This window comes from Simochromis diagramma, unplaced genomic scaffold, assembly GCF_900408965.1.
Source record: "Simochromis diagramma unplaced genomic scaffold, fSimDia1.1 OVJJ01000663.1, whole genome shotgun sequence".
Taxonomy (NCBI): Eukaryota; Metazoa; Chordata; class Actinopteri; order Cichliformes; family Cichlidae; genus Simochromis; species Simochromis diagramma.
Genome location: NW_024387049.1, coordinates 1,431,738 through 1,459,076, shown reverse-complemented (window position 1 = coordinate 1,459,076; position 27,339 = coordinate 1,431,738). Strand labels below are relative to the sequence as shown.

The following is a 27,339-nucleotide window of genomic DNA, read 5'->3' as shown; positions in this document are numbered from 1 at the left end:
CGTGTTTTATTGGATTCCATTGAGAACCCAGAGCGTTTCATAAGGACGTGGAAGGCTACTTTTTGTGTTACTATGTGACGCCTTGGGCCGTGGCAAATCATCGTTATGTTACGCGTTGGGAATGATAATGCTCTGACTATCCACACTATCAGCCAATTATGTTTGCTACTGTTTACTGTCAGCCAGCTATTCTAACCATTTAGTCACTTTCAAAAGCATATATGGTTCCATGTGCTCCTATTTTTTCATTGCTTTTAGTTGACTTGTTAATTATAACAGTTTAGATGATCTTTCCATTTACTTCTGGCCGCTGCAGAGACACGTCTGTGGTTGTACACACGGCTGGTTTGGAAAAAGAAGAGTAAAGCAGTAAATACAGGGGTAGAGACTGAAGGAAGACAGAAGACTCGTCCTGCATTTATCCACATATACTTGCTTGGAGGAGGAAGCAGACTTTCATCAAAACTCTAAACTATTCTGACTTGAAAGGTGAAAGGAAACATCCACAGTCTGGGCTTCAGATGAAAACATCTGTCTGTTTTTTGTTTTTTTTATCTGTAGGTGGTGTTTTTCTCTCTCCAGACATCGTTGAAGCTGTGCATCTGCGCAGTCATAGTTATTGCACAACTGTACGAGAACTCCCGTGTGGTTTAGCCCGTGTGTTGTAACTGCTGCACTTGCAATTAAGGGTTCAATTCTCATCAGGCTCATTTTGCAACAGTGCAGAGTAAACTGCTTTTCATAGAGTGTGCTAAACAGGAAGGAAAATATTTCTCAAAAGTAGTCTCATAAACTCTTTAAAAACATATTTTCTATATTGTTGTGAATGACAGTTTTTTTTGTTCTCAGTATACACATTTATTTTAATTGAGGCAACATCTGCCAGCACCATTATTAATAAGTGTAAAACAATGATAATTACGATAAAAACACCAGGTGGAATTCACCGTCTGCTTCTCTTCTCTTTGTATTAGGAGGTACTTGCTGATGGTGTCTAGACAGACATATGTACACGTGTACAGTGGAATCAGAGATATTTGTTAATGATGTTAAGATTCTAAAGATTGCAAGTTGTGTTAAATATTTCTCATTTTTTAATTTTGCAGGATACAAAAGCAAACACATATTTCTTCCACAGAAATGCAAACGTTGCAGCTTGATGGCAAGTGGCCAAATGTAACTGGGCAACACTATGAGAATGCCATAGCCAACTTTTTAATTGGAAAAGAGTCTGTAATTGTTTGTACAGGTCCTTATATAAGAAAGATGAGCAGATGTTGTTGTACAGTAACGTCTGTGTTAGGTTCTCAGTCATCCAGATCATGGTTGCCTTAAGAGCTTTAGAGAGAAGGCGACTGGACTTATTTAAGTTTCTGAAAGCTTCTTCAGTTCTGCAAACAAAAGCTAGGGGGTCCCAGGTCTTTAATCCCTTTGGGGGTGGCCATTGGTCCACTATTTATCATGTGCTTCATCACATGATTAAAGTATTAAAATAGCACATACTGCCAAATTTACAGTTTAAACCTTTTAGAAGATGTGCTATTCCCAATTGAAATGAGAGAACCTTTTTTGGGGGGACCGTCCTCTTAGTCACAGAGAAAACTGTGGTGATTATAGCTCTAGAACTGATGCAAGCAAAGGCCACTCTGTGTTAGCCCTGTGATGAACTGGCATACTGTCCAAGGTGCATCCATCCTCTCACCCAGGGTCAACTGCCACCAACCTGTGACCCAGAATTAGATAAGCAGTTTACAAAATGTAACCCTGGATGGATGGTTGTCTGTCTTTGTGCTTATGCCAGGAACCAGGTTGTGCATTGCCTCTCAGGCCAATAATCATCATAAGTGCCTCTCACAAGAGGTGTAAGGAAGTCCCGTTTCTTCGTCGTTACGTGCATAACAAATAAGAGTCCTCATTGCATTTCCCAGCCCTGCTGACATTACTTAATGCATTCAATCACAGTAAATTAATTTGCAGAAACAATAATCTACAGTGTTTAATTTAGGTGCTGACAGCTGTTTGTGGGTCTTCTTCTCCGCGGACTCACAAATGGATGCTTCTTGTCTCAAGAGGAAGCATTTGTCATCTCAGCAAATCTATGTCCAGCCTGCAACCTGCCTCCAGGCTGGGACAACACTGTGTATTCATTAAAGCTGACCTCTGCATTTGCCCGCTCTTCACTGGTATATCATGACTGAAAAAACCCCCAACAACTTTAACTAATTTCATAGCTCTAATGCGCGCTTGTATTTGCAGAAGAGTAATAATGATTGCACCGATAACATAAACAATTAGGTAATAGGCAATAATTTCCAATAATTGTTAGTCCCTAATTAAGTTTTACATCTTCAGAGCCTAAAATAAGAGACGGAGGAAATGAAATGAAAGAAGAAACTAATTAAAATGGAGGTGGCTAATACCAGCGTGCTTTATATCCTTTTATTTTCTCTATCCCTCTATTTCTTTTGCTCTGTATTAATATTTCATCTAAAGTTCAGTGCTTTCTGCTTCAATAGACAGTAAAATCACTGCTGGAAACATAGCTCTCAGTCACATCTCTCTCCCTCTCTATCTTTGTCTCTCTCTCTCTTTTTCACCTCCTCACTCACAGCCCTCCTTTGTTTCCTTTCACTCTCTGTTTTTTTTCCTTCGCTTTAGCTCTTGCCGTACATTTTCCGGTATCTCCCGTCTCTCACAGTATCTTGTAGGTGGCGGCAAATGTCAGCAGTGAGTCTAACTGGTCTAACTGCACACTCTACTTTCCCATCTCTCAGTCACATCGTTCATTCATCCAGCCAACCAACTAGAGAGCCTGCTTGCACTTTGTCGTTTTATCATTTTGTCAGTGGCGCTCAAGAGTCAATGTAAAGCTTTTTAGCCACCTGATATCCCGGCTGGGCCGCAGCTGGCGCTTGCTTTCTCTTTATAACCTTCAAAGTGGAATTCATTTAAAATGAATACAGAGCAGGTGACTTTGAGCAATACTTAAAGAAAGTTGCTGCAGAACACTTGGTGAATTGTTCGTATGGCTTCTTCCTGCATCGACATAAAAAAGGCATCATTGTGGGATTGATGCAAGGTGCTGGGAGTCAACATTGTTTAGCAGTGAATGCACTTAGGCACCTGGCTGCGCCCACGCTGGCATGGAAGCACAGGCATTCACATACTAATGGATTAATGGACACACGCTCAGGCACACCCTGCCTTTTCCTCCTGCTGCATATGGCATTCGAACAGAGCTCAGTAATGGCTAATGGCCTACCTCTCTGCGCAAGGCAAGTTAAGCAGCAACATGCCGCGCTTATACCCCTGCAGCCTGTAACCAAAGAGATCCGTTTCATTATTAACCCCATTAGCACTGAGATAGAAGGTGCCACTTTCACTTTCTCCGCTGCCACTTGCAGTTTAATTTAACCCCCTAGTGGATCGGAAAGACTAAAATTTTTTGCCTAGGCAGCAGATGCGGCTCTGTTTTCGTCTCTTCGTCCCTGCGTGAGCTATCACTCCGTCCCTTTGTGTCATGATCGCGCTTAAATTACCCTCTGCGTGCCTTGATCCTGCCTTCCGTCTCTCTTTGGCCTTTTTGCCTTAAGCCCTCTTGGGTATAAGTGCCTGCATGATGGACTCCCTCCACCCCCTTTAAATGGATGCAGATTTTATTCAGGCTATTTCCAAAACCAGTCCATGCAGTTTAGCCAGCTAGACATTTTTTTAATGACTCCCCTAACTCGACTCTTTGCACCACCACCACCTCCACCACAAGAAACAACCCTCTGCTTTAGATAAGATGCGGTGGAGTCACATCCTCTTATTTTTTATTCCCACTCAACCCCCTGCCTCCTTCACTCTCCCCTCTGTGCTTTTCCAGCACAGGCCCCCGATCCGCGCTTGTCTTCAAAAAGTGCTTCCCTGCTGGGTTTTCACCCTCTTCATTCCCCTCTCTTCCCACCCCCTCTGTCCCTCTTGTGTTGCATCTTCCATTTCATGTGTGCCTGTCCTCCTTACAGTCACCAGCTCTTCCCCTTCCCCCTCCTCTCACCATCCAGCGGTACGTCAATTTAAGCACTTTTCCTGCACCTTTAAACCTATATTAAACTACAACCACTCTAATTAACTCTCACCGCCTGTCATTTTGCTTCATTTCCACATAATCCCCCATGCCAGCGTGATCCCAATTCATCCAATCAGCTGCAAAAAAAGTGGCAGTCCCCAGACGACTGTAACATCTCTCACTGAACTCCCGTTTGACAGCAGTCATGGGGAAACAGAGCAGCCGCGTAGGTGAGAAAGAGATGTGAAGAGAGTGTGGTCTTATCTGTGAAGGAGTGCCCAAAATACAGCACAGGAGGGCTTTCGATCCTTCTCTCCCAGGCACAATTATGGCCAGCTCAGTGGGACGCATCTATATTAGTGAGACATGATGCATTGAACCGGCGTGACCACGCTGTTTGCTCGCAGCCCGCTCTAATGACTTTACCTGCGCGAACAAAGGCAGAGGACGGGGCACAGCCCCTCTCCATTTCGATCCGACGTGTGATTTTTATCAGGAAACCTGTGCTGCTTTTTGAGGTTCTTTATGTGAGGAATGAGCTGGGAATCTCTCCCTGCCACTCACCATTTCTTTCTTCTCCCTCTCCCCTGCTGAATCGCCTCTTTCTTTCTTTTCTCCCAGTCCATCACAGGTGGAAATGATGTATGACTAGTGTTGCCAGATGCTCTCCTGTGTGAGCAGAAAGCTGATAATGACTTGGTCTAGCCTACTTTACTGGCAACACACCCCTTTTGTCACTCTCCTCTGGAGCGCTCCCTGTGTGTGACAAGTGTGCATGAGAAAGAGCAAGGCTGGGGGACTGCTGGTGTGTATGTGTGCAAAAGGGACTGCCGTACACAGCTTTGCTGTACAAAAACCCGATCAATAGAAAAGACCGTCTCTGACTTGTAAATAACTTCCCTAATTTGCTGTCTCATTAGCAACAGGCCTGTTTATGTTCGAGTTGTCTTCGTCTCAGCCTTCTGGTGCTGTGTCAGTCCCAGATGGTAGGCATGGTAGTCACACCACATAAACTGGCATTTAGCATTGATTCATTGGCACACGCTGTCCCTTTTAGTGGGCAGACCCCTGCAGGGCCACGTGGGAGTAGCCTTACTCTGTTAACGGCAGATTTATTTTTTTTAAATCGCTGTTTTCTAGTTTAATATGCACACGTTAGGGCTCGGGAATGTTTCACTGTTGCAGGTTATTCAACAAGTAGACACCTAATAGAACAACTGTACAGTATGTGCGAGCTTTATCACTCTGCTGTAACATCCTCCGCTCCTCAAGGAAGGCTTTCAGCCAAACTGAGGAACCTGGCTGCAGGAAATTGCTCCCATTCAGCCACAACTGCATTAGTGAGGTCAGGCACTGATGGTTTTTGATAAGGCCTGACCCACAGTCAGTGCTCTAATTCATCCTATGCTGGAAGGTGCTGAGGTCAGGACTCTTTCCCATCAACCTGGGAAAATTCTTTCTTTATGGACCTGCCTGTGCAGAAAGGCACCTCTGCATTGAAAGAAGAAACATGGAGCTTTCTCAAACTGTTGCAAAAATAGTATGTTATGATTAGGGATGGGTATCGTTTAGGTTTTATCCGATACCAGTACCAAACCGGTACTTTTGAAACAGTGCCGGTGCTTAAACGGTGCTCAAACCGGTGCTTAAAGAATGGAGAACACAAAATTGGTCCAAAAACCTCTCATGTTCAGCTGTTTTTTTGTAAAAAGATAACAATGTTAGCCTTTTCTGCAGCTATAGGGAATATATGGTATCACTCTTGGCTGGAAGCAGTGCTTAATCAATGGAAAAAACACAAACTTTGTCCAAAAACCTCTCATGTTTAGCTGTTTTCCACTTTTTCTTTGGTCATTTTAGCCTTTTTGCCCAGGGTGAAGGGAGTATCTGCCATCAAACAAGAAGACAGCCGCATGTAGCTATGATGGTGTTTGCTAGTTCACCTTACATGCATTAATGTAATAACGTGGTTAGCCTACTCAACGTAAATTACACACGGACAACATTAAGCTACTCACGCAGAGAAGAACGGCTGCTGCTGCCGTCATCATCCGTCATCATTTCTGCTACACTGGCAGGGCTAGGGGCCAGGACTCTATTCTTCGGGTTATTGGGGGATGTTGCTAACTCCGGGTGCGATAACAGGCAACCCACCCGCAGTAGATGTGCCCAGTGTGAGGTCTTGCAGCAAGCTATCAAACACGGCGCTTTTCTCGGCTTTTAAAAAAAACGCTATACGTCGCCAGGTGTTTCATCAGATTCGAGGAGTTACCTCTTTTGCACCGTATCACCTTAAAGCACTTGTTACAGGCTGCTGAGTTTGCATCTTTTGCTGTGAAGTACAGCCAGACTTTGACCGCTTTGCCTTGGGCATTTTTAATCTGTAGCTCTGCTCTAAAAGAACGTACGTACCTGGGCCCGCCTACTATCCTTGGAAAGGTAAAATGATTGGCTAGAATCCAAAGTGTATGACATTTCAGGAAAAAAAGCACCGAAATAAAGCACCGAAATGTGTGCTGCTTTTCGGTCTGGTTACTACCGTTTATGTCAGAACCGGTGCCATTATGGCACCGGATACCGGTACCCATCCCTAGTTATGATGTGATATGAAAACTTGCTTTGTTAAGGAAACCTACCTAGCTCAAACTTTGATTAACAGCCTAATGCTTCAGTAATGTACCACAGTAGGTAAAAACAGGTAAAAACAATGGTTGGACACTGCCAAAATTACTGCGACTACAGGTTTGTTGTGTGCAGGGTTTTTTTTCTGAATCCAACTTTCTTGCAACATTTTGGGAAGGCTCCATGTTTCTTGTTTCAACACATCAGTGCCCTCGTGCACAAAGGGGGGTCTATACAGAAAGAATCTTGACAGGTTGATGGGAAAGAGTCCTGACCTCAGCTACTTCTTGCAGTCTTGTTACCTCTGAATGGCTCCTTTGAAGATGGGGACCAGGTTTGCAACTACTCACGGTCAGCCACCATCTTCAAAGAGACTTTGGTGCATTAAGATGACAAAACAGCAACAAGACAGAGTCGGTCTGCCATCAGTTTGTGATTGAAGGAGTCAAATTGGCAATTACATGCAACCTATTTCTGATGACATTCCAAATATATACACAGAAATACACATAAAGTACTCACAGTGAGAGTCCAGCCAGAAACTCACAGATTTAAAAGAGAAATTCATAACATTCCTCCACAAATAGTGATGTGGTTGCTGCAGGGTGGTGATTTAACTCCAAAACGACATAGGCACTTAAATTTGAAATGAGTTGGGTTTTTAAAATCCAAGATAAATCTTTTTTGTAAAAACGTTAACCTGATCACATTCTTTCTTCTTCATCATAGGAGAGGACAGCTCCAATTTGAATTTGTTGAATTATTGGCCCGCCGTTTCGTTTTTGTGTTATTAAGCAACAGGAAGCAGGACGTTTAAATCATCGCGCACCGCTTGAAGGGACGTTTTGCCTGTCACGTCAATACATTTTAAGCTATCTACTTGTCATGTAACACTTTTGGTCCACATCTCGAAAATAACCTTAATTTGCCAACACAGAGAGCAGAAATTGCATTAGCGATGGTGGCCCGGGCTGGAAAACACTTCTTTTTTTAATGCCAAGGTCAGCAGTTTGACTCTTTGTCCTTGCCAACACAGGTATTGATTTTACTTTTTTATATTTTAACTCCTAAAAAGGAACAGTGAGAGCAGTAAGAGTGAACCAAAGCAGTAAAATTACACTAAACAGAGGCTAAAATCTCTGCATGCAGAGATGCAGGAGGTTCCTCAGAACAAGCTACTTCTTTCACAGGTTTTTTGTTCCTTTCTAATAATATGTATATATATATATATGTATGCTAATCAAATTCTCATTATCAGAACATCGAACAACACCCTGTTTCACGCTTCATATGTCACTGTTGACTTTTTCAGTAACAAACCACAACAACGATCTTTCCCTAAACCTAAACAGGCTGTTTGTGCAACTGTGACAAATATAATCAACACAAAAGCAATAAATGAAAGAGAAACATGTTTCAGCATTTTGAGACTTTTTGAGGCGGAAATACTAATTAACAGTGTCTCTCAGTTATGTTGATGAAACAAAATAAGGGCAGAACTGCGTTTTCCCCTCTCAGAACATATTTGCTCTTTCCATTCAGAGTGTAAATGTCATTTTGATGAGACGGAGTTGCGGGAAAAGTTTCCTTTTACATGATTTGAATCGTTTGCACTTCATTGCTTTTGACAATGAAGATCCATTTAATTTTCAAAATAAAATAATGTAGGGAATTTGGGAGAGAAAAATGACTGCGTAGTCATGTAGACATAGTTACATTCTGGTATGTAAAGAGTGATGCGTATTAAGACACTGTGGGAGGTCATGTAACTGGGAGTTCTTTTTAGCACTTTAAATTGATCTTAAATCAATCGACTATTTATTTTTTCTATAACAAAGCTGTTAGTCTATATATTATAGTAAGTACATTGGAAAGAGCTATCACATCAGGTATATCACAGATATCAGCTGTGTGAAGCACTCCTTGAAAGAATCTTGAGTAAACTCTGGAAGATGGAGAGAGAGAGGCAGAGGAAGCAATTGTTCACCGGGAGGTAAATGAAGGAAAGTATAAAAGTGGTTAAAGAGCAGCTTGGAGAGCAGCATATGGCAATGGGGCCAGTTCATGGCCCTTTAGAGCCATAAGGCCAGCAGTGAGCTTAATGCGTCTGTCACATTTACTGCTTGTTATGTGTGCAGAGAAAAGTCTGTGGTGCTAGCTAACAGCTAACCACTATTTAACCATGAAAATAAAAAAAAACTTCCTTTTGAATTTCTGTGAAGCTGTTTCATTTGTGCCGTTATATAATCTCCACTGAGAATCTCCCAGACCATTACAGCAGTGGGCACAGAAGAACTGCGCAAATAAGCTAATATTAAACGAGTGTCGTCGAGGTGCAGGATTCCAATCAGACAGTGAAAAGGAATTAACACGGTCTAACCAGGTAGGTGTGGAGATCATAGCTAAGAAAAAAATATATTACTTTGAAAGGCAGCTCAGTGAAAAATGGGAAAGTGTTTGATTCACTGTGGTTTCATCTTGATCAAGAAAGAGTTTGCTCTAATCTCATCAAATCCATCTTGGCTGCTGTGTTTTTAGAGAATTTCTTTCCTCTCTGTGTTACTGTGGCTTTACAATGTTGAGTCTTAATTTGACAACTCTTTGTCAAATGACAGGGTCATTAATTTGATTTTTTTTTTTTTTACCCCTGCCGAATCTGTAGCTTTAAATATTTTAATATGTGATCTAAGGTTACATTTCCCCTGACTGATTGAGTTGAGTCTGAAACAGCCCTGAATAACTTATCCCGCAGATAGATGACACAGAGAGGGTGACTCCTTGTTCTGTCACTGCTAATTTGCAGCGCCGTTCATTTTATGCAGAAAAGAGTTTCCATCTGTCCCTTCAGACAACAAAGTAGTGAAGTGGGAGCAACGTCAAGACAAAAAGGAAATTAGTCAAAGGCATTTTTTATATGAACCAACTGTTATAAATCCACACAACTTCAGTTATTTAGTAAATCATCCACATTTAAGTGATGAAAATATATTGCATGCATTACTGCTGGACAAGCATTTGGATAGTTTTTACTTTTTACCTATATTGTTGTCACAACAGTAATAATGTTCTGAGTGTGGGCCTAAATAAATACAAAGGAACACAAATACAAAGAAAAAAAAGCAACAATTACAGCCTCAGTTTTGAGCTTTTGCAGTCCCTTACTGCGTTCCTGAGGGTGACAGCTGGAACAGGTGATGTGAAGGACGCATCCCACCCAACATGGCGCCTGTTCCAGATGTTGCCCTCAGGAAGGTGGTACAGAACAACAAACACTAAAACAAACAGACTGAAGAACAGCAGATATCCCAGGGCTGTTGCAATAATTCATAATAAACAATAGATGACATTGGTATGTCACCTTTTCACTAACCTGTACAATCTTTAGCTTGTGCATTTAGTAATGATTGTACTGTTTGTACTGCGTTTACAGGTAATTCTTTTTATTTGTATTTTTTCCAGAATAGTTAGATTGCTTTCTTTGCACTGACTGGGACAGCAAATAATTTTATTGTGTGTTTGTCACAATGACAGTGAAAGAATAACTTCCTGCGAACTTCAATCACTAAGGAAATAATGCAGTGTTCGTTGCTCTGGGTGAAATGAATAATAAAGAGGGTGGGGCACCAAAAACCTCAGTGTAACTGTAACTTGGTTGGTTGAGAGGAGGGTGGATTGATCGAAATATCGATAGTACTAATACCAATGCTGGTACTGTTGTGGGACTGATACAACCTCAATAGGATCAATACTTTGTTTCTGTCTTCTGTTTTGTTTTTTGATGAAAATACACCACAGACATACACTATGAAAAATGTCAGTGTTGACAGATAGTATCGACCGTCACATCTATTTTTTAATATCTCATAGCACTTAAAAGTGCTTTAGAGAAAGGTACAGTTATAGTCCGGGGCTTCAAGAACAACAAGAACACACACAGTTTCAAAACACAAGAAAAACTGGTCCTTTTTTATTGTGTTAACTAATTATTGTCAAAAGTAAAATCACAGTGATTTAGCGGTCATTAAAATGTTTTCAGAATATGAAAACTTATATTGATTTTCATGTTTCTTATAAATGATGACACACTGATTTCCAATTATATGCTGCCTATGTAATGTAATTGGTGTCGGTATACTGGACCTCTATTTACTTGGTATCGGATCAGTACCAAAATTGGCAGTACTGCGCATAGTTGCCTGTGGTTTGCATAGAAAAAACTGACTTGTCTGCAAACACTCACTAAATAACCACTCAAAAAAAAAATGCAACACAAACTGGAGATGGGGAATGTTCACCTTCAAAGTAAAAGTTGTGCCTTACCACTAACATGTTTTAAAGGACACAGCTTTTACTTTGTAGATGAGTGGTGTGTGGTTTTCCATCCCACTCTTGACAGTTTCACTACCACTTGGCAAATAGTTGCCACGTGCTTGCAGACAAGTTTGTGTGTTCCTTAAAAAAACAGGCACAACTGAGGCTATGCTAGCAGCCATAGGAGGCTCTCAGTGCAGCACCTCATATGTCACAATGGCTAGTTTCACCTAGTGACAGCAAGCAACCTCTTGCAACCCCTGACTAACAAGCAAGGGGATACTCATTTTTCCTTGACAACCAGTTGTTGCCAGGTGGTTTCCAACTTATCCCTATGTCTGTGTGACTGGGGGCCTAACTAAGTTAAAAAGAAAAGAAAACATAACATAGACAAATGCACCAGTTGCACCACAACAAAGGCAACGAAAGTTAGTAGTCAGAGCCAAGGAGCTTACATACATGATGCAGCCACAGCTACATGACAGCTCTCTTAAAAATGTGCTTTCTCTTGCAAATGTTCAAATTCAAAAGGGTCAGTAAATGAAAATGTGCTTGAATGAAGTGAAAAAATTATACTTAAAAAAAGTGTGACGTGTGCTAACCGCCGTGCTTATAGTTGAATGAAACCATAAGCACTCGCAATTAACTATTTATTGCTTTTAATGTTTCATAGCGGCACAGCGAGACAGAAATGCTTCAGCCTGTGGCTTTGCTCGGCCCTTCCAAAACATTTGAGGGTGTAAACCTTATCAAAGCACCATCAAGACCCAGCCTGTGGTGTACCCCGAGGTGATATTCATAAACCCATGAAAAATAAAATACAAGTAAAGAAAATGAGAACTATTTGTGATGTATTGGTTTTTTTACCTACTGTAAAGCCCACGGAGGGACAAATTAGCTATCCTTCTCATGCATCAGTTACTCAGATACAGGATACATATAGGAATAAAAATATCCTGTGCTTCTGTAACAATGTGCAGTTCAAAACATTTTAAGAATTTAAGAATTGCATCATTTTTTTCTAATGCTGCTCAAAAATTTGAATCCTTGAATCAGGCTTGTGGCAGCGAAAGAATGTGTTTTCCTCTCAATGCCTCCCAGGAGGTCTTAAGATTTGTGTTACCTGAAAAAGGTGACAAGCTACATGTTTCATGTAGCTCTCAGGGCCCTTTGCCCTCCTTGCAGCATAGGCCAGTGACAAATTCTTGTGGGCTCCAGGTCCGCGAGTGTCTTGTGATGTTTCTTGTTGTCTTTCTGAGGGTATGCCTGTGCCATCCCTACCTCTTCTTCCATGGGCAGTAAATCCCAATGCTGGAAGAATAGAAGCATTCTGAGGGCGACTAAGAACTAACAAAGTATTAACACTGGATGGAAATCTCTGCATTTTGCAAAAAACTTGTGCGAAGTCTTGAATAAATGTTCTCTCAGCTTGATACCATTAGTTCAGATTGGTTTGTACTGTGAGAACAGTTGATGTGAGAATAGCTCTATGATATCTTTACAGAAGAAAAGTAAAGCAAACATTTAGAGGCCGCACATGCAGCACATAATGCATCTGTCTGCTGTTTCAGTAGCATTTGTCATATCATCTCCTGCCAAAACTAGTTTCTTCAAAAATGACAATGTTAATCTGTTATTAAATTAGCAACATCATGGTGTTAACTGAAATGTTCTGAAAACTCAGTGTACCTTCAGATTTAAGATTGCTGTTTCTGTAACAGTGTCATGAAATTGCCTTGGGAGAACCTGAATAACTGAACAAGTAATATATATATATATATATAAAAAATTAAATATTTTAAGAGTGTCTTAGGATTGATAATGAATGCAGCTGCTCGTCTCCTTACTGAGCGGCATGTCTCTATTACCCCTGTCCTTGCTGATCTGTATTGGCTTCCTGTTAAGTATCGCATTCAATAAAAAATCCTGCTGCTCACCTTCTGAATTATTAACAATATAGCGCCAAGCTACCTCATTGAGCTACTTAGATTATACACCCCTACTAGAGCACTAAGATCATCTTCCCAGTCACTCTTGGTACTGCCGAGACCCCGGCTGAAGACTAGAGGTGACCGCACGTTTGCCTTGGCTGCACCCGATCTATGGAATAACCTCCCCATCGCTATACGCAAGTCCGATTCCATTCAATCCTTCAAATCGCAGTTAAAAACCCACTTATTTAGCCTCACCTTTTCTACCAGTTAACGTTTGCTTGTTAGTTCGCTTAATACTTATTCTTATCTTCGGTTTATTCTTAATTATTTTTAATCATTTTTAAAATTTTTGGCTGTTTTATCCCTTACACTTATTGCTCTTTTATGCTTTTATATGCATTTCTTTTGCTTTTGTGCTTTAATGCCATCTAACCTGCTAGCATGTTTTGGTACCTTGCCGTAGCCCTCATCCTTCCCTCTTACTTCATCTTACCCTCTTACATGTTAAGGGGCGACCGTGGCTATGGGGCGACCGTGGCTCAGGGGGTTGGGAAGCGTATCTGTAACCGGAAGGTCGCCGGTTCGATCCCCGGGCTCTCTGTCCTGGTCGTTGTGTCCTTGGGCAAGACACTTTACCCTACTGCCTACTGGTGTTGGCCAGAGGGGCCGATGGCGCAATATGGCAGCCTCGCTTCTGTCAGTCTGCCCCAGGGCAGCTGTGGCTACAACCGTAGCTTTCCTCCACCAGTGTGTGAATGCAAGAGTGAATGAATAGTGGCATTGTAAAGTGCTTTGGGTGCCTTGAAAAGCGCTATATAAATCCAATCCATCATTATTATTAAGCACTTTGGTACACCATTGGTTTTAAATGTGCTATATAAATAAAGTTTGTTGTTGTTGCTGTTGTTATAAAACCAACTTAAACCTTGTTATATTTGCATCAACTTATCTCAGAGAAGCTTTGTTGTTGAGGTTTCACAAGCCTGTTTTATCTGACTTTAACTTGGAGGACTTGTTGGAGGGAGAGTACTGCAATTACTAGCACGGAAGCCCACATTACAGATTTGATATTAAGAGACTTGGAAAGACAACAAACACGGTGAGAAATAACGTTGGTTTCCATGGATAAAAGACTTTGATGTCTGTAATCCCGATCCACAAAGTCACATAACCTCACAAGTTTGTCTCACTGTGATGTTGTCAAATTTGCCGAATTCTTCAGATTGCGTGTTGTGGGAACAGACACTTGTCAGGGGTGGGCTATCTTTTATTCCGTCAGCCGGTGTGTTTGTGTGATGTTGTTCTCGCTCACATTTACAGGTCTATCTGATTCCTTTAGCTTTAGCTGAGCTGATAACAGCTCTGTTGTGTGCCAAATGGTGATATCTTACCTTTTCCCTTCACTCACTTTCTATCTCCCCTACCTCACTTATTCTTGTCGGTGGCCACTGTGTGCGTGCTAGGACAAAGGTGCTATTTGAATTTAAGTGCATGTGCGTCTGCTTTTTCTATAGAAATATCAGTTTTTTGGGTCCTCCATGCTTTTATCACATAGGTGTGCCCGATGGATGAGAAGAGGAACATATTATGTAAACTGCAAAGCCAGCAAAAGGACTGATAATGTACTGCTTTAATGGGCTGACAGCTAAACATAAACCAACACACATGAACGAGCCTGTTATCTTGATTAATATGTCTCAGCAGAAGGAATGAATGGACAACTCAGAGAGCCAGAGCAGCTTCTCTTAACTGTCTCTTAATCTTTTCTTTTTCTTTATCTCCTTAAACCCTTCTGTTTTTTTTTTAATCTTAGGCTCTTTTAATTTAGTTTTTTTTTAACAGTAGGTTTTCTGGCCATATTCTACCTGTCTTTTAATAATATCTGTGCGGAGCGCTCAAATGCACACTCTGCTTTTATCTCTCTCCTTCATTCTCTCACTTCTTTTAATTTAAACGCTGCCTTATCGCAGCAAAATGTTGTAAATATTGGCTCAGCGCAGGTGGGGAACAGCAATTTGAATACACTTCAAAAGACAAAATTAAATGTTTAACTGACAAATGAAGCGTATCAGAGCTAATGAAATGACAGTGCTCCTCTAATATGTGCCGTTGCGTGTCTCTCCCCAGGTATGTGGTCCTTCTCCGTTTCCGAGCTGGCCATCCCGGGCGCTGAGATAGGACGCATCTCCGCAATGGACGCTGACCTGGGTGAGAACGCCAAGCTGGAATATACCATCCTGGAGGGGGAGAGCGGGGACACGTTCAATATCACCGGACTGAACCAAGAGGCGGTCATCACGCTCAACAAGGTGAATGAAGGATGACAGAGAATGAGGGGTGGACAGATGGAGGGAGATATTGATGAAAGAGTGGGCAGGAGAGGAGGGAAGGGTTTCGTAAAGGTTACCACAGATAGTGGCTGAGGAGGAGAAAACCAGAGCTAGAAGAATGAGCAGTAAAAGAGCGCACATATGGAGTCATTTTGTAAAGGTAAAAGGCAGCAAAGGAGACAGGAAACAGATGATGAGGGGGAGGACAGACGATGACACGGGTAGTGTAGGCCGGTCTGTAGAGAACAGTTTTGTTTTGCCTATGAGTCGAAGCACAGCTAACAACATGCTGCCTAAGCCTATTAACCTGGAATTACCTGGAACTAACAATAATGCTATACAAACTCACACAATTCATCACTGAACAGCCCTTTCAGCGAGGACTTTAATACAGCTGAGCTGCATTCTTCTTACCTGTTTTCCTTATTTGTCTCCCGTCGAGGAAGAGTGTATTGTTGGGTTTTTTGACAAATGAATCTCCGGCTTGATTCCACTCACTGCGAATCAGCCTCTTTTTATCAGCACGTCCATCTGTTTAAAGCAAACATAATGAAATATCTCCGCAAAACTCAATCCAAAGCGTGACGCATCCAAATGCAAATGCTTGCAGTGGCAGAGTTGAGTGTCATTTTTTCGAGACTGTTTGTCTCCGGCCTTTTAGCACATCCTTGCATGAATTGCAGAGCATTTGCATGTACAAGAGAATCAATAAGGCTCTGGCTTTCTATTTTGAGTTCAGTTGGAAAAATGCTATCATGCACAAATGATAGAACAGATCATTAGCCATGCAAATGCAGTCTATATGGATGTCATTTAAATATCTTGCCCTGTGACAGCTGGGATGTGCTCCAGCCCACCACCGACCCTAAAACTGGATAATCGGAAGAGAATGGATGGATGTATATTGTGATATACTATAAAAAATCATGGTTTGTGTTAAAATAGCTGTATTAACTGCATATCACAGCACAAGCCTCTCCTTCATTTTCTTGGTTATCAGGGTGATGAGTCCTGTAACCAGCGTGAATCCTACCACATCTGATTTTTGATTGGTTACATGAAATTAAGCCACAGCGATGCCACAGATACATTTGAAAAAAGAGATATTTTATTTTATTAACAAAAAGGAACCCAGTTGTCTACATAGACACCATTCATCAACTTAAGTTGATGCTGGTGTTCATTTTTGTAAATGATGGTCTTATTTACAGAATAAATTAGATAATAAAGCAGGGTTTGCCTTAGTGGATGGTTAGCTTGTGATTGCCTAGACATCACTGTATGAACATGCTGTCTTTGGTTTATCAGTCAGAACCATCTCTCACTCAGGGATTCATGGTTCATGTCTGGTTTAATAAAAATGGGATTGCAACAGCCAAAAATGCTCAAGTTGAGGCTTTAAAATGAGAGGTTGCAGTTGTTACATCTATTCTTTATATACAGTCTCCTTTTTAACCCCAGCAAGAATCCTTCCCAGATGTTTTTTTTAATGCAGGCTGCAGATGGATAGATCCCTTTAGTGTAAAGCTAGAATTTTTGGTTTCTGTCATTCCCCAAGCTGCCTGCCATGCTGACTGATCACCTTTTTGCACAGGTGTATGTGCATTGTGGAAGTGATGACTGCCAGTGTGCCTTGTATCCGTATGAGGAGAGGAATCTCTCATGCTCATGTGTAGTGTGCATATGAGCAGGGCTGTGGGAGGCTAATATGAGCTATGGTGCTTTGATTTTAAATGAGCTCTTCAGAAGTGTCGAAATACATATGAGTCGCCTTTATTGTTGTTAGCCGTTTCTCTGACGTGTGATATCAGTCACTCAGTCAGAGAGAGTGTGCTTCAGCACGTGTTGTGCCACCTGTGTTATACTGCCAGGCGTCATACCCATGAAGCTGCAACAAAAGAGAAAGCATAATTTTGCGTGTGCTCGTGATCACATGTAATATGATCAATCACCTGTGTTACCAGCGTAACACATTCTTCCTCTGCGATTGAGCTCAATTGCGCACGATGAGTATTAAAATCGTATCAATGAGCAGCACACCGCACAAGGCCATGTGTCCACTCACAAAACCAAGCACATATTGTAGACTTTCTTTCACACAAGCCCACATACAAAGTCCTGATACAAAAATGAAAAATACCACAGCTAGCACACCAGATCTGCTGCTGGGAATTCAGCGAAAACTTCAGGACATTAGTTAGTCTGTTTACAATAATGAGTGTACTAATGCGAAAATTCTTTTTGTTTTTCATTTACTTTTATACATTTTTTATTAGGCGCTAACCCTGGATCTACAAAATACACACCCTCCATAGAAAGCATTGAGATTTGGACTAACATATTAGTCCAATTGAATTTACTGGCAATACACTGAGAAAAATATGGAATATTTCCAGCCACCTTGCTAAGTACACCTGTACAACTGCTCATTAATTTAGAAATCTAATAAGCCAGTGTTTCCCAACCTTTTGGAGCCACGTCACATATTTCACATTAGAAAAATCGCACAGCACACCACCAAACAAAAATGTCACAAACAGCATATTGATTATTTTTCCCAGCGGACCAGATACAGCAGAATTGGCTCGGTTTGTCCCCAGTATACCTTTCCTGCTTTCTTCTGAGCACTACTCATGCTAGGGCCTTCATCTGCGTCCGAAGTTTCTACAGGACTCAGGTCAGATTGACTACTTTTTCAGACTATTATGTAATTTCTTTTTCATCTTCTTCTGTTTTACTAGCAGTTGGCAACCCATTTAATTAGAGCAGGTAGTTGTACTGCCCTCTAGTGGAAGACAATGTAATTGTTCTGCCCGTTACTCACGCTGGTCGCTTAGAGTACTGATCAGGTGGAACCAGACAATCTTCTACATCACATCTGATCATTTCTCACGGCACTCTAATAAGCCAATCAAATGGCAGCAACTTGCCATATGCATTTTAAAAATAACCTTTTTATTGTCCTGTGTTTATGGATTTCCAAGCATGTATTGGCAACTGGGACGGTTGCAGTGCCCTCTGGCACTATTCAACATCAACACTACCACATGGTTGAAGGGTGTTTCTCCCATCTGTCTTAAAATTTTTATTTACTGTCCATTAAAAAGGCTGACACAGATATATCAACAAACAGCTCACTTCTGCTGATATATCAGCGTGTCTGAGTAACTGCTGATCCAGTGAGCGAGAGGCCAGAGGCGAACGGCCAGACTGCTTCAAGCTGATAGGAAGGCATCAGTAACTCAAATAACCAAGATGATCTCAGTAGTTTACTATTTAGTAAAGAAATTAAATTACTACTACTAATAATAATACAAACAGCAATGCTCTTTTTAATTGTACATAATGCAAAACAAATGCCATATACAGGCAGCTATAGTACATGATATGGCTCATTGTATGCTCAGACTGTCTGTGTGTCTCTCTTTCAGAATGACTGACAGAGCACTTCTACACTAAATAGGGCTCAATTAGTTCCATCTATTAAAACTGCATAGGCAGAAATGGGTGCTTTTGACTGCGATCCCCCAGGACCCCAGTACATTTGAATGTTTAAAAAAGCACTAGTCACAGCAGATAGTAGGAAACAATGAGTCACAAACTGATTGGCCAAATAGTGACAAACTGGAGCAATAGATCAAAGCATTTCTAAGATGTGACAGACATTTTGCCTCTGGGGTCTGTGAGAACCCAAGTCACCAGGATGAGGTTTTTGTTTGGTTGTAGCATGTTTGACTTTATGGTAGCGCTAAAGCTATTTCTTCAAAATTTGTCACACTCCTCAGCCAACCCGGTGAGTTCTATGCCAGAGTGCTGGAGAGGAGAATCCATCTTTTAGCTGGACAATGCGGTTTTCTTTCTGGTCGTGAATTGCTGGACCAACTTTTAATCCTCTCGAGGATATTGGAGGATGCGTGAGAGTGGGCTCATAATACTTGGCCAGTTATTCCACTGTATCCCTTTGGGAAGTTCCCTTATGGGAGCTTGGTTTGTATTTGCTGGGAGTAAATTAGAATTTTTATATTTTAGATAACTGGATGTAAAAGTCTGCACACTTTGTGCCATTAAATTCCATGAAAAATCTTTGCAAATGCACACGAAGCTTCTGAAACCTTTTCACATCGTTTTTGGGAAATGCAAACTGCAATCTGGCTAAATCTGCAGAAAAAACAACAACAAAACAAAACAGAAAAAAAAGCTATTTGTATTCAAAAATTGATGTTGTTTTTATTTTTGCTGGTGAGTGCCTGACTGCACAAATGCTTTGGTTGGTGTACTGGAAGCCATGCAGGTGTGCATACCGGTGTATGCATGCGCATGTAAACACTTGAAATTTCTGTGAATTTATCATTGTGTCAGTTCTCAGCCTTGGGTTTGCAGGATTCGTTAAAAACAATCCGCACCCAGAGGTGACGTGTAGAGCAGGATTTCCAAGTTCCTTTGAAGAGACGCGCCGAGGTAGAGCAAGGACTGGATACGGTGAGAGGTGCAAGAGAAAGAAATCTAAGCCAAGGACCTGGGAACAAGGCGAAAGAGTGCGGGTGAAGAAGGAAAGAAACGATGGGAGAGCTGAAGGAGGAATGTTAAATTGAGGTCCTGCGAGGCGGTGACAGCAGAGAGTGCGGTCTAACAAGGGGGTTAGAGTAAGAAGCGACCGAGAGAGATGCGCAAAGAGACAGGAAGAGAGACACAGTGACAGCCATGGAGAAACTAGCTCAGCTATAGGCTGCGAAGCACAGGAGGTTAGAAATACCCATCCGGAGAGACAAGCAGACAAAAAAAGCTGAAAAAAATAAATAATAAAAAAGAGAGGTACAGTTATTAGGAGAGGGGGAGACAGCATGGCGACAATAAGACAGACTGAAGAAGAGTTGGGGAGAATAGGTGAGCATCAGCATGTGGTGAATGGTGAAAATCACATGTAAACAATTACACTAAAGACCTCCCACCTCCAGCATTAGCTGCGCTGGATTCAGCCACAGACGCAAGGCAAAAAAAGTACAATTAATATTTCAACGTGGCCTCCTCTGCGCTGCTTTACTCTCTCTGCAAAGGCACCAGAGAAATAGATTAGAATAGATTAGAGCAGGCTTGCTGTTCCAGTTAAATAAAACTGGATAATCACAGGTTACATGTGGATCAATTCTGAATGCTTACAAAGTGGAACATATATTGAATATTTACAGATGCTGCAAGGCACAATTTCCTGAGTATTTACAACAAGCTGTAGCCCCAGCAGTATTGGGATTTAGGTGGGGGGTAAAGGTGGGTGTGTTACACAAACTCTGTATGTGAATTTAAAATAATCTGACTTCAGTAGGTTAAAAGGATTTAGCCTTTCAGGGAATTCATGCATAACTAATGGGAATCATGTATGATTGGCTACGATTAATAGAATTAAACAAACAAAGCATAAAATTAGCGCTAAGCTCCCCCTCAGTTTATACTTCATGAAACAAACAAAAATAAATAAATAAAACAAAATGTGTGTGTGTGTGTGTGTGTTTTCAAGCGTGCGTATGTTTGGGTTGCGTTAATAATGACTCATATGCCCTGCTGTCCGTTTCCCAGAGTCAGAAGGCTTTCACAGTGTGAAGAATTTAAACAGAGGAGTGAGATGATCTGTGCGCCTCCGGAGAAGGAAGGATTTCCAAGTGGAACAATTTGTGTTGCCACAGAGCCGGCCTTGACCTCGCTGGTCATCTCGCTGCTGTGGGCTGAATCTCTTTAACCGCTGATCTACGGCGTGCATTCTCTCACAGGCAGAGATACGGAGAAACGAACACGCACATCTGCACAAGCACCAATAAACCACACACATATATATAGATATACAGGCACGCATCAATATTACACACTTGACCTCGCAGCTCCCTGTTTAAACTTTGGAGATTGAAGAAAAAGAGCTACACGGAGAAATGATCGCTTATCTGAGGGTGGGGAGGGCTGCGTCTTTACCTCAGAATGATGGTAGGTGGGTCGGAGCTGCAGGAGGGTTAACAGCAGATTAGAAGGAAACGGGGTCAAAAGAGACGGGAGAAGAGATTTGGGGTGTGTAAAATAAGACAGAGAGAGAGAGAGCGTAAACGAAGGACGCGGACAAAGAATCAGACTCTGGATGGCGCCCCTTTGAATAGAGAGGAGGAGAACATCCCTGTGAAAGGGCGAGGGTTAGGCGGGGACACGCCATAGAAAGCTGGGTCATTAACAGCCTGTAAGTCTGGGTGACGACTGAAGCTGCTTATCATCGCTTATTTACTGTCAGTCCCACAGAGACACCCCCTAGCAATAAAAAGATTTCCCTCCTCCTCTATTTCCACTCTTCCCGTCGCCCCTCTCCTCTTCCTCCTCCCATCATCATCAGCCCCCCCTCTCTCTGCATCTTGTTACTCTCCCCGTCTGATCTCCATACATGTCCAAAGAAAATGCAGTGCACGGGAGACACACAAGCTCACATGCAAACACACACACGCCCTCCCCCACCCAATATCTGCCTTGCTCCCTCACCTCGTCCTCGCTCTGTTTTGTGTCTGGAGGCCATGTCAGACAGTGTGTGCTGTTTGTGGCTCTGACTCAGCCTAGGTCTGCCTCATTTGCATTCACACATGGAAACACACATTTCCAGACGCAAACAGGCACAGGCTAATACACACATCAACAACCCATTCACTCTTTTTGAAACTAATTTCCTCTTTCCAGTTTCCTCTTCTTCTATAGTCTGTATTCTATTCCTCTCTGCTCCCTGACTGGTCAGCGCTGCTTTGCTGCAGCTATTTACGCACACATCGATTCTAATGAACGTACACGTTCCTGCTAATAGATTTTTGATACAGCATGCGAGTGAGGCCACAGACTAAGGAGCAGGTAATTTCAGAATTAGGAATTGCTTGACATTGCTCTGCAGCAGTGCCCCCTAATGGCTAGCGGATAACATTCACGGGGGGGTCGCCTGCTGGTTAAAGCTTCCTTGAATTTTCAATCCACTAATCAGAATGAAATTAACTGGAGCAAGAAGTAGAAAAGAGAAAGACTCAGCTAATAGGCAGAGGTGCTTTACATGCAAATCAGACAGGTGATAAAGGGTCTAGTGTGTCTGGCAAGCTGAGGTCACACATTAAAAAACCAGAGACTCTGAACACAAACATAACATAATAGCCCGTTTTCAAAATACCTCATTACACATATACTGAATTAAGCAGCATCTGTATAACAAAGTGGGATCACTTGACGCAACACTAAACATGTCACAACATCATTAAGAAGAATCTGGCGGCATCCCAATTCAGGAGGTTCCTTTTGAGGTATGTTTACGGGGGGGTGCTGTGAGCTGTGTAAGCCTGCTATTTGCGCGCTTTTCATTTCCTCCTTACCTGGGGGACAAGCAAGCTCACGCGTGTGTCAGTTTGCAGTTATTATTTCCATATGCTCTCACTTAAAACGGCTGGCTAATCCTCGGTCACACGCCAGCAGCGTGCCCAGGATTATCTGTGTTTGTTTTCTCACGCGGAGGAGAGATTGTGTTAATCTCCTCACAGGGAAAGAGAGAGAGAGGGAAAGAGAGATGGAGGAAAAGAAAAGAAGAAGAGAGACCAGTGTATTGCTTGTAAGTTTTCTTAACAAAAAGAAAAAATTGAAAAAGGGAAGACACGAGACCTCTGAGAGTGAAATAAGACAGAAGACGAGACAAGTGACAGAGGGATGGGGAGGCAGCAGAGGAAGAACAAAGTCAAAAGGGAGATTTAGGAGAGTCTTTGTTCTCTCGACTCTGCAGTAGTGCTTGTTGGCAGAAATGTCCAAAGCTGAGTTTGTCATCAGACAAATGTGATGTATGATCTTGATTTAGAATGCACAAAATCAAAAAGGAACTCAATCTGCCAAGGACAGCGGGGTGCTGAGCGCACACTACAGACCATATATATACACACTGTGCTGCGTACACCCACTCGCATGTGTGTTCACCCTGAATCACACAGGCTTCCATAACCTTTTTTTTATTTAACATCTACTACGGTGAAGGCAGGGAGAATCACCTCCTCAGGGATTAGAAGCCTCAGCCGCCCATTAATGTACAGTTATTGTACAGTACGCTCAATGTGCGCGTGCACACTACCGCGCACTTTCTCAGTCAAGCGTGCAGGCCTATGGCTCGGCCTCTTTGAGGAGAGATGTATTATGTATTGCCAGTCTTGCATGCAGGTTAGCTAATTAATTTCTGCTAACTGTGAAGCAAATTTTAAAAGGTATAGAATTTGAATTTCAAAACAGACCATTGGAGCGCCGCATCACAGGACACGAGGTTACACTTGTAGAGCGTGTGGGCGGGGAAGCAGAGGGGAGTGCTAACTAGGAGTGAGAAAGTATGTATGTGTGTGATGCTGATTTAATGATTATTTTCAGTTTGTTGACTCTTCTCGGTGAATATCTGTAAAGGTCAGGAAATCAAGCCTAATATTAAGTTTTGAAACTGCTTGTTTTATTTAAACAGTGTAGGACGGAGAGATTCGTCAATTTTCAGTGATATAAAATGAAGGAAATCTACTGGGGAAAAAATCTAATAAAATCAAGGTGAAACATCACAAGCAGATTAACTTAAGACTAAATTCATGTACTGATTTTTTTTAGTACAATCCCTTTATGGCATTACCTTGTTAGACATTTCCCTTTGACAGTGTTCTTTACAAGACAAAATCACCCAGTTCTGCACTCTGGAAAAAACAAGTCTGATTCATTATCACGTTCATCCACCACTGTGTGGGAAAACCTCAGGCAATTTATACTGTATGTTTAGATTCTTATCCATCACGTACAATACCATCGGAGAGGCATTTGATTGGTCCTAAATTCATTCTGCAGCAGTGCAACAACCCCAAACATGCAGCCAGAGTCATAAAGAACTATCTACAGTGACAAGAACAGATGGTAGAGCCCGCAGCCCTGGTGTCAACATTATGGAGTCTGTCTAGGATTACATGAAGAGACAGAAGACACCGAGAAAGCCTAAGGTCACAGGAGAACTGTGGCACCTTCTCTGACATGCTTCCAACAGCCTACCTGCCAAGCAAAACCTGTGCATGGGCATCCAGAGGACCGGTGCTTTTCTCAGGGCAAAGGGTGGTCACATTAAATATTCATTTGGTTTGCATTCTGTAAGAAAAGGCAACTTTATGGCATTATTTCAAAGGTATCCAAACCTTTTCTTTTTTTAAATTCTGTATTTCATGCAGTAAGCAGCTCTCAAAGGTGCAGGCAGGAAGTAGAATTAAACAACATAAGGCTCGGGGGCCAGAATTGACCCTGAAAACACTCCAGTATGGCCCATGGGATGGCTTTGGAAAATGTTAAGGGCACAAATTTTGGACTTTTAACTGTATTTTCATTTGTTTTTTAAGCTTTTTTTTTTTTTTTTTACTGATAAAGACCTCCTTAAAACATTCATACTACATCTAAGTAAGTAATAGATAAACAATTAAATGACAGAAAGAGTATTACTTTATTATCTGCTATAGAAATTTTTATTTTTTACATTGCACTTTTTTCTCTAATATTAGGATATATCGGGGATTTAACCTCTAATGAGACCACAAATATGAGTTTGACATCCCCGCTTTAAATGTTGACACTTTTAAGGAAGAAAGTATTAATAACAGTGGTTTAGCACCTCATCATAACAAGACGATTCCTGGTCCGAACCACCTGAAGGCTGGTGCCGTCTGTGTGGGGATGTTCTTCCTGTGCTTGCGTGGACTTGCTCCCACAGTCTAAAGACATACATATTAGATTACCAGCCAGTAGGTGTGAATGTGAGTGTGAATGGTTGTCTGTCTCTCTGTGCTGGCCTTCCAAAAGACTGATGACCGATGGATGAATGGATGGATTGCAATGTGCAAGTAGTATTTTTTCTTTCTCTTCATCAAGTCAGACTTGATTTTCCCTCTGTTACTGCAGTCTGCCTATACCTTATTGAGAAAATTCACATTGTGTGAAGTCCCACTACCTCATTTAGCATACAGTGAAATTGTTAAATGCAGCAAGATTGCCATAACCGTGAAGTACAAGCTGCAGGGGGAATCGTGACAAAATGTGATATCTTGTCAGCGGTTCAAGAAAGGTAAGAAACTGAATTCATGGACCAGAATATGAAGATTAAGACCTGGTTCAGCCTTAGATGTACAGTATTTTACTTTTACATTAAGATCACTAAAACAACAGTATAATGGCAACCAAATGGCTGACAGTATTATGCTGTAATGCTCATATTCTATCCAGCACTGCACTATAAGATTTTTTTTGCAGTAAGAAACTCTCTAGATTGCTGTAGGTCCACTGTATAATCACAGTTTCATGCTAGCTAATCTGGCTGACAGTACTTTACTGTAATTTTACAGGGAAATTTGTTACAGTGTATCACTCAGCCCCATCTCCTATTCTTTTGGTCTCCACTACCTCTGCAACAGCCTTCTTAAATTAATGTTAAGCTAAGAGTTCAAGCTGCTCTAAATCACAGTCTCAGCCTTCAGTGAAGGTGGTGAGCCAAGGGTAAATGAAGTCAGCGTTACTGCTTTCTTATTCGGCGCGTAAGGAAGACGCCTGGGGTTTGTGCAAGTGACATGCAATCAGTTGGTGGCTACGCTGCTTATGTAGCTAATGTCAGCAATCCACACCAAAAATGCTCTGTCAAATTTCAGGAAAACCATTTTAAATATGAGCTTTCTTTGGCTTGAAATAGACCAGAATTTGAACCTTTGTTCCTTGTGAGAGGACATTTGCAACAACTGCATGTGGAACCTCACAGGTCCTCCAACATGACATGTGTATGTATGTGTACAAGTGTCTTACAAGTAGACGTGAATACATGAGTGAGGATTTTTTTTTATGATATCAAAAAGTAAAAAGGTAGACGAACAGTGGGGTCGCTGTGTCCTTACTGTAAGGGTGTAGGAAGGAGAAGGATGAGTGTGTGTTGTGGTTTGTCAGAGCTGGTGCCCTGTCGCGCGCACACCAGGGAGGGAAAAAAGATAGGTGTGGGCGGGTAAGTCGGGGACTAGGTGATGGAGTGTGTGAGGCAGCAGAGGAGGGGGAGCGGAGTGATGGAGTGCTGGGTGGAGGGAGGGCGGAGGGTGATGAGTGTGTGCTCACAGTGTAAGTGACACCTCTCCTCCTCAGACAGATTGTCTCTCTCTCCCTGTAATGGGGACCCCGTTAGAGAACCTTTTCCCTCCATCTACCCCCCTTCTGCACACACACTTTGTCACCATTCCCATGTCTCTCTCTCTCACACACTCTGTAACAATTTTTCTTCTGTATTTATTTTCTTCTATCTGCCCAGATATGTCCACAAATTGGCTACATTTCTCTGCATTTCAATTCGCCCCTTTCTCTGCATAATTTTTAATCAATCTGCACCTCGTTCTGAGACCGCTGATTGTCAAGCAGTTTACGCTGGTTTACAGCTCAGAGAGCGAGAAGAAAAGCGAAGGAAAAATAGCAAAAGAGAGATCAGAAAGGAAGGAGAGGGAGGATATCAATATTCCCACTGCCGGTGGGATCCTCACAATGATTTTCTTCTCAGCTCCTGTTTGAATCTGACAGCGAAAATTCTGCATAGCTAGAGAGCCCATTTTTCCCCTGTCCAACATAGTTCCCTGTGCCAATCACACTGAGATGAATTATATGCATACTTGCTTTTAAGGACACTCAGATACTCACAGAGGATCTGAGGATACACAGGCTCAAAGAACCACTTGTACTTCCACGCACAAGTCCACACACACACCTGCCATTACCTCAAACAGGTATTTTGAACTAGACCCAAACGTGTTCGTTTTCTGAAATTTAATCAACAGCAGGTGTATGTCAGGGTGCGTGTGTGAGACAGTGGATGTATGTGATTGCTTGTGTGTGCCCGTGCCCTCACTAACAATCATCTCAGCAAACCAGATCAGAGGCTATCTCTTCGCTTCAGAGGCGCCGCGCTGGCGGGAGAGCGACGCGCAATCACAAAGACACCTCAGACAAATAGGCTTCATAACTTGTCTGTAACAAACAATCACTGGGGCCTGAGCCCCTATCCCAAATGAAATCTCTCGCACCT

General features: G+C 42.0%; 1 protein-coding gene across 3 annotated transcripts in view; it reads left to right on the top strand.

Moving 5' to 3' along the window:
* The window catches only part of LOC120741786, a 160,702-nt gene that overhangs the window by 108,286 nt on the left and 25,077 nt on the right, over nt 1–27,339 (top strand). For all 3 annotated transcript variants that reach the window (XM_040044822.1, XM_040044824.1, XM_040044823.1), the window contains exon 6: nt 15,046–15,227. In XM_040044822.1, the coding sequence (XP_039900756.1) occupies nt 15,046–15,227 (182 nt within the window). The remainder of the gene's footprint in view (nt 1–15,045; nt 15,228–27,339) is intronic.